The sequence below is a fragment of the Rhinichthys klamathensis genome, unplaced genomic scaffold (assembly GCF_029890125.1).
Source record: "Rhinichthys klamathensis goyatoka isolate OS25496 unplaced genomic scaffold, OSU_Roscu_1.1 h1tg000846l_1, whole genome shotgun sequence".
NCBI lineage: Eukaryota > Metazoa > Chordata > Actinopteri > Cypriniformes > Leuciscidae > Rhinichthys > Rhinichthys klamathensis.
This window is the reverse complement of record NW_026607220.1, coordinates 379,496-391,578: the sequence shown is the minus strand read 5'-3', so window position 1 is coordinate 391,578 and position 12,083 is coordinate 379,496. Positions and strand designations below refer to the sequence as shown.

The 12,083-nt window shown below is 39.1% G+C and overlaps 1 protein-coding gene across 1 annotated transcript; it reads left to right on the top strand.

Annotated features, from left to right (window-relative positions):
* Positions 1–4,519: 4,519 nt before the first annotated feature.
* Positions 4,520–11,721, top strand: mdka (midkine a). The gene is made up of 5 exons (XM_056243796.1): positions 4,520–4,638; positions 9,275–9,357; positions 9,539–9,709; positions 9,875–10,036; positions 10,796–11,721. The coding sequence occupies exons 2-5, from the start codon at positions 9,276–9,278 to the stop codon at positions 10,822–10,824; spliced, it is 444 nt and encodes a 147-aa protein (XP_056099771.1). The 5' UTR covers positions 4,520–4,638; position 9,275; the 3' UTR covers positions 10,825–11,721.
* Positions 11,722–12,083: the final 362 nt, after the last annotated feature.

Below are 12,083 nucleotides of genomic sequence, written 5' to 3'. Positions count from 1 at the left end.
ATCATTCTAACACCTTTAAGGGCAAGCGAGACTATGTCCCTGCATAAGCCCACGGTCACTGAGTTATTTAGTCTGGTGTTAAGATTTTATCACCCAGACTTTAATGATATGGTTCTTTTGTTTTGTTATTAAATCATCTACTCTTTGGCACGTTCAGAGGAGATTGCGAGTGGTTCTGGCAGCATCATGATGATATTACACGTCAGTCTCCTCTGCTGTGATTTTTGTTCAACCAACAGATTATGGTTATGTATATTACTTTATTATACATAATTCATACTTGCATATTTTCTCAAGTAGCTATTTAGGGCTGGACCTTACATGCTCTTTCTTATTAACACCAAGTTTTTAATGCGTAGCTCATTTTAGCGTCTCATCATCAATATGTCAGCAACCATTAATTACATGCATCTAATATCCTGTTTTACCTCATGTAGTAGAGACACTATTGAACATTGTCAACATTATCAATAAACACCCCTTTATACTGTATACCGCATTATAACTTAAGAGATTAGATTTTTGGAGAAATTTCCATTCTGTTGTGAAAATATCTTTACTTTTACTTTCAAGGGCAAAACAAATGTAATATGTATTTTGAATTTCTGAATGTGTTTTGTTGCTGTGTATTTTTTCGCTCAATTAGGCTCTAAAGCCTTTAGCTGTCGAGATGCATGAAGCAGTAAGAAGAGGAAGAACTGTCTCTTTCCTTGATTTACAGGGAAAATTATCTGACATTGACACTAATTTGTGTCTAGTTTTAGTTTTTTTTTTTTTTTTTTTGCTGTGCAATTTAAAGCTAGAATTTGTTAGATGTTTTGATAATGAGAAAGCAGAAAGCATAGGTTCCGGTGCAATACAATATATTGGGTTTTAAGAAATGTTTTATGAATTTTCTGTTCTGTAACAATATGTAGTCAATATTTATCTCTTCAGTGATCTTATTTTGTTACTGTCTGGTTATTAACATAATAAAGCATACTGAATATTTAATTCTGCACAGCAAGGTCATTTGTTGCTTAAAACACAAGGAAGATTGGACCTTGAATTGTCTTTCTGTCCTTATCATTATGTGAAGAATCTTTTTAAAGTAAGAATTTTGTGGCTCATTCTACAGAATCAGAATGAGATATAATCCATCAGTTGAACAGAAAGGCCTCTTCAGAGTAAACAATCCAATCCTTACACCCTGCTGTTAATTTTGTACTGTTCACATAGAATGATAAAATCTCAGAAAAAAAGGTACAAAAGCTGTCACTGGGACGGAACCCTTACACCTTTGTACCTAAAGAGTGCGTATGCATGTGAGCTTTGTTTTGAGGAGCCTGTAAAGAATTTGTATTCTTCTGTATTGCACACGTCAGCTCTCCCACACGTCCACAGATTGATGGATGTGAGGCTTTGGTGTCTGATACAGCTATTTCATTTTAATATATTTGAATCACACTTGGAATGTATTAGTGACATTTACCTCAGACTCTGATACTGAGTTTCCTTTTGTCTTGGCAGGAGTGAGTTGCCAGCTCAGAGATGAGAGAGGCAGGTATTAATAAGAGAAATGCAATTGCTGTCTCTGGCTTCAGGCTGTGAGAGAGGCATGAATTATCAGTCATTGAATTATCACCCTATATGGTATGGATGATCCTGATGATGTGGAATAACCATAGATGAGAATGATCCAATGTTCAGCAAGTTCTTTTGGTTGAATAGTCATAGCTTAACTCTATTCCAGATTTCTTTGAGAGGAAAAATAGTTGATTCAATCAAAAACTGCTGCCATGGGTATAAATTGAAAAAAAAAAGAGGCATTTGGTCACCCCTACAAAAAAATGGTAATAATATGATATTGATATAAATATTGATATAAATGTAATTCCCTGCATTTTAGTATTTTTTTACTTGTATATAACTTTTTTATTCTTCTTATTTATGATTCCGTTAGACTTCTGAACATTTTATAACAAGGTTCATAACAAGTTTAAACTAACATTTAACAAAACCTTTACAGAATTTCTTAATCTGGGTTATTTATTTTTTTATGAAAGTGCATAGCCTACATTAACTTTATTTAATGCATTATGAATGAACAAGAATTAAAAGTGAACAAATGTATATAAATGAATGTTAACCTAAAAAAAGTGCTGTAAAAAACATTAATTGTTAGTTCATTAAAGCATGAACAATGTTAACAAATAAAACATTACTGTAAAATATTGCCAGGAGGATAAATTTATTTATTTAATAGAATCGTTTAGGTAAAAAGCTTTGGGGTTCTTGTGAACTGTTTAGAAGTCTGTGTGGTAGTCTTTCATTACATATTTATTCGTTTTTGCAATAAGAAAAAGAGTAGCAGCATGTGTAGGCTATGTGAGAGGAAGTGTAGAGTCCATTCTTCTGGTCATGCTCTGAGTGACCTCTGCCTTTAGAATAATCATAATGTGAATGCTGGATAAACTTCATCTTCAACTCTTTAACCTTTTCATGGACAAACTCACATGCTGGTTCACCCTTTGCCCATTTGGCAAGCTTTCCCATGACTTCCCGTGGATCTAAAGAGACATAGAGCGGGGAGAGGAGGAGTGTTGGGGTGTTGTTGATCATTTGTGGTGGCTGTGAACTCTCTTTTATTCAAACAGTGATTGTTCCATCTGGTCCTCTGTTGTGAGACAGAGGTTTCACTGTGGAGAGTAGGGAGGAGGTCTTGCCTTTTCAGTTTGCTACAAAATATGTAGACTGTATAAACCTCCCAACCTCTCAACCCACTCTTTCTTTCTCTTTGTCCCTCACCCCACTTTGATTTCCTCCATCACCCCCATTTTCCCTGTGGTCTACTTAGTCATCTTGGAGTGAATGTGTAAAACGAACAGTACTTTCCCCTCAAAAGTTGATTATGTTTTAAAGTATCTTCACAATGGTGCCTACTGCTTTTTTTTGTTAGTTTTGTTCAAGTCAGCTAGTAACAGATTCCTGATTTTTGTAAAAAAAATTAAAGACATTCTAATTAGGGAAGCATTTAAATGCTTACATTAGTATACTTTTCCTTTCAAATATTTGTGATCAAATCAGTGCAATCTTACATTTACATGTAATGCATGATGTCTATTACAGTGTCTTTTTTTTAAGCACGACCTTCAGAAGATGTTATTCTCTGACTGAAATACAGCTTACAGAAAAACTATAAAATAACTTCTCCCTTTCATTCTGTCTTCAACAAAAGTATTATCTGATGCTCTGCGGTCACTTTTTCAGTCGTTATTATAGATGCCGTGTGTGTGCTCCTGTAAAGATGCTTGATTGTGCGACAAGTGTGTGTTTGTTTATTGAGAGTAGGTTTTATGTGAGAACACGATCTATGAGAATGGTTTTATTTGTGGAGTTGGCTCAGGTCATTGTATGTGTTCTGTTCTTGCCTGTCTCAGCCTGCAGAGAGATTGTTTATCTGACTGCACCATTTGTCCTATTGAGCTGCTGTTTCCTGTCCTTAGGGGTCTACAGACACACATTCACAGACTAACAACACACCCACATAAAATCACATAGCAAGCGAAACAAGAGAATACAGCCTCTTAACACTTTAATCATTTGCAGTTAAACATTTCAGTTGCTTGCAGTAAATGCAAACAAATACACACAAAAATGTAACAGATAGGCCTAATGATTCAATTATATTTTGTTGAAGCTAGCTGTTATTTGGAAATCAGGATATTACTATGTTCATCGATACGCAAGTATTTCACAGATTCAAACTGTGCTGTTTAAACAGAGTAAGTGACCCTTTAATGGTAAGACTCTGAAAACATTCCAGCTAAGTTTGGACTTCCTGGCAGAGTTTTTATGCATTCAATTTTACATTACTGATGGTTTGCAAAATTGAGATGGTATTTGTTTGTAATCTGTAGTTAGATTTAACTACAAACAGTAGGTGCTGTTCTTAGTAGCCAGGTCTCTATGCGCTTATATACAGATAGCCTATATTTGCTTGATACTTGTAAATAGTCAGAACTGCTCAGTTCAGCATTGATCATCATGATATTCTGCCATTTTATATTTTCTGCTGAAGGGGAACAAAGCATTCATATTTGCTTTTTGCGTTTTCTGCAGAATTTGGTGTGTGTGTCACAAAGAAGACTGTGATCATTTGATTGAGTCTTAATTAATGTCTCTCCTGGAGAACTGGCAAAAGTGTTGGGGTTAGTCTTTTTGAACAGCCATTTCTGTCATCGTGGAGGGTCTTGTTTTCACTTTTGCTGGGCTAGTTGAATGTAATCTTTTATTATTATTGTTATTATAATTATTATTATGTACATGTAGATTAAATTATTATTTCATTATTATTATCATCAGCCTATTATTAGTATTATTTTAGGCTCTAATAATAATAATAATTGAAAACAATTTGTTTAGGTTGACTTACAGGTCTCATGGCTGTGCCATGAGGTCTATTGACTGATGCTGACGTGAGCTGTGACGTCACGGTGGGGTTAATTTAAATAGGGTTCAGGAGAAAGAACCCGATTAAATTAGTCTGGGGGGAAACAAAGAGACAGAGAGACGCATAAAGGCGGATGCTGGAGAAGAGTTCACACACAAAACTTCAGCAAGACCTTTCAGTGTGGAAACTTTCAACACAGAAAACAAGTGAGTTAAATCTGCTCTTTTCACAGCAACAGTTGTTATGTGACCAGTACGTGGACCTTCTATTTTATTCCGCTAAACTTCTTGAAAAGTTATAAAATTAAGAAAAAAGATTACATGGATTTTTCTCTCACGCTATCCACAACGATAACATATTTTAACACGAACAACGTGTTTTAGAGGATCATTTTGTAATTGTTTGATGGCTATTAAACGTTTAAAGAAGAGCGTTTAGATAGTTAAATACCCAGTATGAAATCAATGATGAAATTATTTGATACTGCTCTTCATTTGGTATTAGAAGTTGTTGTTACCCATCAATAAACTAAAATAGCAGCCGTTCTGAAGTGCGCAAACATTTAGGCTCGGTCTGTGTCGGGCGCTGTTGCATTCATTTCTTGTAGAGAGGATTGCAGCACAGGATGAGTAGTAAATTAAGACCATCAGTTTAACCAAGTAGAAATGATCTATCACTATCCTACATGACCACTGACCAGCCTCCTCCGTGTGCGAAAGTGTAAGTTGTTCGTTTCTGCGTAAAAATATAAGGGCTTTACGGAACAAAACAATTTTGAGCATCTAAGGTATCATTTTACATTTTACGTTTTGTTTCGGCTATAACTTTTTTTTGCGATCATGTTAATGAATGACTGGTTTGATGCAGCAGGGTTTCTACTTTAATTTGACACACTTATTGTATTTTTATTTTTTGCATTTGATAACCATTGCAAATTAATGTACAAACATTTGCCTATATCTATGGTATAAAACTGCATTTGTGGGCATAATTAGTCACGTTAGCTCTCACTCACACTCATTGTGCCCAGTTTCTGTGTGGATTGGCAGTTTATTGTGGCTAAAAAGTATTTACATAAAGCATGTTAGTCTGCTCGAACCCAAAGTGTTTCAGATGTGTGTGTGTTAGGGATCATTGTGCATTTAATGCTCTTGGTTTCATTCACTCCCTCTCTCCTCTTGAATGAAGTGATTAAAGTGAGCATGGTCAAAGGGTGCAGAGGAGAAAGGAAGAGGACCGCGCTCCATCTTTTCTTCTCTCGCTCTTTCAGAGAACCTTTCACCTGACCTGCATTCTGACCTGCCCCCTTTTCATTTATCTCTTTAGACATTTTTCAGGGCCTTTTCATCCTAGAGTGGGATTTAGAAAGTGCAAAATAAAAAGGCACTTTTATTGAAGGGATTACACATTTAGAGGTATACCACTTCACAGCACTTCAGCAAAGTTGTAAACATTCAACCTTTTGGTCTCTGCCCTGATTTGGTGTGAGTTTATGACAGACGGAGGGAGACTATTTGGGTCAAAACATATCAGGTCAAATAAAATGAGAAATATATAAAGTGAGAGAAATGTGAATAATTCTCAATGATAAGCACAAGAGTATATTACAGTATACTTGGTATATTTACATTACAAAAGAGGAGAAATGGAGTATGTTTCAGAGCGATATTACAAAGACCTCTTCCCCTCCGCATAGTAGTGACATGCTTTTAAGCCTAATGTCTCAGTCTCAAGCTCTGGATATATGAGTTTATATCCTCAGGGTGTGTGTATAACGGCTGGAGCAGTGTCTCAGTCACTGAATTCTCTTTAAGGAGCAGGGATGTAATTACATGTTTTGTTTTGTTTTTTAACTCTGAGCTCTCAGATTCACAGCCCTCCAGCGCTATGCTGGTCACAGTTTCTGTCAGAAAGCATTTGGTGTAGCACTTACCGAATGCTTTAAAGAGCTGGTCTGGTGACAGTGTGTGTGTGTGTGTGTGTGTGTGTGTGTGGACATCACACAGCTGCACACACCCATCAGAAAGAATAATGGGAGACTCACAGTGATTTATGACTCCTAGCCTCAGACCTGTGTTTGAGTAAATCTTGTGCTGAGGTGAACTTAAACAGCTGTTTTTGGTTTGAACACTGTCTCCAGTCGTGTCTCTCCTCCCCTGTGTCTGTCTGTCTGTGGTTTAGATGACTGATAAAGCCAATGCTGACTTGAACTCCCTCTGCACTGTCTCTGATGACTAACACTCAGTACCAGCTTAGCCTTAAGGGCCTGCTTTGCTTCAGACTTAATGAAAGCACCTCTACTAAATAGAGTCTTTACAACAAAAAAAAACGCAGTGCTTGTAATAGAATTTAAGAGTTGCTGAAAGGAGACTCCAAATGGAAATCTGTAATTGGAAAGCAGCGCTGATAAGCGTGAAACTGTGCCATGTGTCTAACTATGAGTGAAGTGGGTCAGAGCTTTGTGTTGTTTTCTCTGCTATGGAAATGAGTTTGAAGTCCAGCTGGTTGTGCTGCAAGGGTGCAGGGACATGCTGAAAAGATGTGAGGGGAGGAGAGAGGACCAGAGGTGGAGAGAGAAGAGAAACCGTGTGTGTCCAGCGGTCCCGCATTCCTCCGCGCTTGTGATAATGGAAGCCCCATGGCATATGATGAGTGAGAAAGGCCCTCAAAGAGTGTGTTTCTGTGAGAGGAATGGGGCTTTTAAAGGGTTTTCTACCCTCAGAGTGTATGAGATGTGTGTGTGTGTGTGGACCCAGCGGGTCAGAACAGCATCGTTAGGCAGTCTGTCCCCCCATCACACACACACGGATCACACAAAGAAGACTGCCTGATGAGAGGTTTTGAAGAAAGGTCAGAGAAAAAAGGTAAGGAGGGGGAAATTTTGGACAGGGAGAGGGGGTGAAGACATTTTTGGGCCAGGAAAATGGGGGTTGGGGTGCTCGAGATTTGTGTTTTTCTGAGAGAGGTTAGTCACGCTCCGCTGAGCGGCTGACACTTAATTACTGTTTGGAGGGAGTTGCAGGATTTACTGGGTCAACAGAATATTTTATAAACGGCTTTAGAGAATGATTCTCTAAAGCCGTTTATAAAATATGTCTGAGAGTGAGAGATGGAGGGGTAAAAAACAGGTAGAGTATTTTTTACTGCCTCTGCTTATGGTGACCTATAAAGGCCTGGCGCCTGAGTGATGCGGGCCAGCGTTTGTTCTGGGATGGGAGTTTGAGTGGGAAGTTATGGCCCAGAGATAGTGAGAGTCCAGAATATTAAATTCAAACACAATGGGAACAAGAGTAGCTGGGAAACATGTGACCTGATGGGCCATCCAGAGTTAAGCGGCCAGCGTGCGCGAGCGGACAGACAAACAGACGCATCGACTACAGTGAATAGAGAGTGTTGCGGTTAGAACGAGAGACTTGTTTGGACCTAATAGATGCTTAATTATCCTCAAAGACGGTACAATACCGCTTTTCATCAGTCCAGCTCCTTCTGGCTGCTTTGAGGAGTCTTTTATTGCGTCTTACAGAGACCGTCCTCTCTTTCAATAGGAGATCAGCTTTTGTTACCGTTAATTGCTTTTCCTGCTAACAGAACTCTGAACCAGGGATGTCGTCTTATTGACAAAAAAGTCACTCCCACACTGACAATGGTGCTGAGTTGTTAGTAAATGTGTCTGTGGGAAGCTGGCCGATGTGTGAATGTGAGTTCTATAATCTGTGTGGGTCCATATGTGAGTGTACGTCTCTGCGTGAGCTGCTGCTTCAGTCCTCTTGCCTTCATATCCACGGAGCGTTCCGGAAGAATGGCGTCCCGCGGCGATGATTCCATTCTCTTCAGACAATACGCTCCTACTATCTCACAGCACCCGGTCAAATCATTGCCATGGAGATCACAAGCAGAGGCTAAAGAGCGCACTCACACAGCCAGAGTCACAAACACAAAACCCATATAAGCAGATCTGTGTACATGGAGCAAACCTCCTTTGAGATGATCCACACAAATAAATGCCCGATTGAAAAAAATCCCCCCCCAAAAAATCACTTTCTCGCATGCAACTCTTTACCTGCCATTCGCAGTGTTTGTGGAAATAAACATTGTGAGTGCTGTTGGGTCCATGTGTTTCCAGTTTTCCAGTCTCAACGCTGACATGTTGAGAAGCAGAAGAGCAAAAGAGTGCAGTTTTTTTATACAAACATTTATTCATTTACATCATGTGTTCACAGCTGAGGACAGACACGGATGTGTGGACTGTGAGTTTCTGGAACTGGAAACCAGCAGAAAAGAAGGACATGTTCGGCGTGACTCTCTTCCTCTTGAGTCTGAATGTATGTTAGTCAGGGCTGGATGTTTATGTTTGATGATTCACAGCAACAAGCTAGTACAGTGGTGGTGCCTTCGGTGCCAAGAGCGTCATTATCATAATTCCAAAGAAATAATTCTGTATTCTCCCATTTCACTAGCTCTTACATCATACTCCTGTGTGATGTGTTTGTGGGTGTCTGGAGAAATGTAAGCGCTGTTGTTACATTATAATCTGGTGGCAGTGATAGCAGAGAATCATAGTCCTTCAGCACTATGACCTTTTGTGTTTGTGACATTTTAATACCAGTCTGTTAAATTCAGTCAGTGAAGCTCTAATTAATCATTCTGAATGATCATCCTTATCAGCTTCATCCATTCATCTCTAATTGGGAATTTGAAACATTAAAAGGGCAAAGTAACGTCTCAGCATAGATGGCTCGATTACTGTCCTGCCCTTTGATAACAGTACTTATGACAGAAATTGTTCATTTCCTGAAAACTGTCATTTTGCTCTGCAGCAGCTGATTAATCTGTGTTTTTCAGAATGCGTGGCCTGTTTTCCACCCTCATCGTGGTGCTGGTGGCCTTAATGATCGTGACTACAGAGGCTGGGAAAAACAAGAAAGGTATTAAACATGGAAGAGACCATCTCTTCCCTTTCTAACCCTAACCCTAACCCTCATGCAGAATTTCACCCTGTGATCTGTCACTTTGAACCTTAGACAATAGTTTGTGTGATACTCACCTGAATGGAAGGTGAAGGTAATCACATGAAGTAACTGTGGTGCCCTATGTGTCATGTGATAGAGAAGAATAAGGGAGGTAAGGGTGGTGCGGCGGACTGTGCGGAGTGGCGCTATGGCAACTGCGTGGCCAATAACGGGGACTGTGGACCAGGCGTGAGGGAGGGCACCTGCAACGAGCAGACCAAAAAAGTCAAATGCAGAGTTCCCTGCAACTGGAAGAAAGAGTTTGGAGGTCAGTGAAACTGTGGTAAATCAGCTGAAATTTGCCTACCTTCATTTCTCTTATGTTTAGCCATCACTTTTATTTTTATATTTAGTGTTTTTCATGCTGCTGTGTATTTCTGTTTGTTCTGTGCATTTCATATTATCTTACTTTATTGGTACTCATTTCATGCAGCTGACTGCAAGTATAAGTTTGGTAACTGGGGCGAGTGTGACGCTGACACGAGCGCAAAGAGCCGCACCGGCACTCTACAAAAGGCTCTCTTCAATGTCGACTGTCAGCAAACCATCTCTGTGTCCAAACCCTGCGCCACCAAGGTTAAAAACAAACCCAAAGGTACATCCTCAACACCAAAACTGACAGCCAATGAGCATGTTCCTGATTTTGCCCAGTTAGACGCATTCCTGGGTCAACATATTTTGTTGATCCTGGAGCAACATTCCTGTCTGAAATTTTAATCCTAGCCATCCCCCTACCATACCCCTAAACCTAACCCACCCATAAATGATTCCTAAAGTCAGAGGGAAATAATAGGTGAATAACACCTAACCCTTGTTGGTAGCCTGAACTTGACATAAACTGTAAACTTTTGAATGTTGATGTTGATCCAGGAACATGTTGCACTTGGTGAAATCAGGTTCTGCATTCAGCGATGAATGTTTTATGTTCAAATCAAATGTTAGTGTTAAAAAAAAAAACATAAAAAGAGCTTCCTCAAACACACATGACTCAACAGGTGTTATATTGGAACCAGTAGTTTGGTTTGGTTTGGCTGAATGGAGTCAGTAAGGCATGTAATCTGCTCTGGTTGTGTAATCTTGGCCTGTTGGCTGTGGTGGGTGTCTGAGTGGGATTCTGAAATCAATAATGAACCTCTGCTCATACATAAGAGGCAGATGTCTAAGTCAGTCCTTTTAAAGCATGCGTTTGTGGTTAATGTGCTTATCTGAATGTAGATTCAAGCAATAATACTGTAGCATTATTTTTATAAGAGCATATGCATTTCCTAACCAGCATGAGACAGGGAGGCGTCGTCAAAGGTTCAGGTTTTCTGCTGGATCTGAATAATGAGATTTTGTGTCAATCTCTCCACAGGAAAGAAAAACAAGGGGAAAGGGAACTAAAGGGAGCAAGAGATCCAGAGGAGTAGTAAACATCACGTGATCATCCGTCATCCAAACACGGCCTTTTATATCTCTACTCAGTGTTCTTCAGCTTGAGCGGGACTCGCTCTACAGCCACAAACATATAGCTTTAGGAGACTATGACAGAGTAACATCTGAGTATTTGACACCTTACATGACTCTTTCATGTGTGAGGGGGAGGGGAGAATAAAATGTCGCTGTTTAGCGTGTGGTTCCCTGTAGTTGACCCATTCCTCTGTTTCCCTCCAGCACATTCCTCTCTCTCTCTCTCTCTCTCTCTCTCTCTCTCTCTCTCTCTCTCTCTCTCTCTCTCTCTCTCTCTCTCTCTCTCTCTCTCTCTCTCTCTCTCTCTCCCATCTATCAGCTGTGTAAGCCTCAGGCCTCTTATTTGCTAAAGGACAACAATCAGTAGAATCAAATCAAACACATCTATTTTATGACTGTTTTACTTACAAATTTGGTTTTGTAAAATTGTGTAATTTACAGGATTATATTACTAGTGGGGTATATAAGTAGTGTTTGGATGTCACCCTTCTCTTTTTTTGTATCATAGAATATAAAACTGAGGAGTGTTGGTTGAAATAAATGATTTGTTTCTTTTTCTATAAAAGGTGTAGTTTGTGTAAAAGTGAAAATACCCCAATAGTGTTACTTTTTCCTTTTGACTTGACCGTTACTAACAGATTGAAGGGTGACAGAGGGTTTTAAGATTTAGACTGCATAGAGAGACTGTCCCCTCTTGTGCAAACCTATTTTATAAGCATTTTAAGAAAGACACTGAAGTTTTGTTACAGAGCTTTGTGTGTTATATGTTGTGTTAACTAAAGGTAAATTAGTGATGACCGTTCATTATTAAAGACACTTGAGCCCTGCAAATTTTATGCAAACCCATATGTGTGTTTATGAACATGTAAAGAACAAGCCTTCTCTTTTCCTCCTGGTCAGTGCGCTTGAGATCTTTATTAAGCTTTATGCAATATAAAAAGAACCATACACTCTTATGTACACTGGCTCTTTAAGGGCAGTGGTAGATAAGTCCATAATTACAATGTGTTCATTCCAACAGCTTCACTGGGGTAATGATCATTGACTTTGCCCTTCAGCTGGTACACTTATACAAGGGTGTAAGTGTACCTACATCAATCCTTATATAATTTACATTTGAACATTTGAAGTGAAAATTTAAAAGACCAGAGGAAAGAGCATTTTGGGCAAAGCCATTTTTCTGTATTGGTCAT

Bases quoted from the DNA above. Each gene is read 5' to 3' on its own strand.
- mdka (XM_056243796.1), top strand. From the start codon at position 9,276: ATGCGTGGCCTGTTTTCCACCCTCATCGTGGTGCTGGTGGCCTTAATG. The intron at 9,710-9,874 runs GTCAGTGAAACT...CATTTCATGCAG, and splicing joins CTGGAAGAAAGAGTTTGGAG to CTGACTGCAAGTATAAGTTT. The intron at 10,037-10,795 runs GTACATCCTCAA...ATCTCTCCACAG, and splicing joins GGTTAAAAACAAACCCAAAG to GAAAGAAAAACAAGGGGAAA.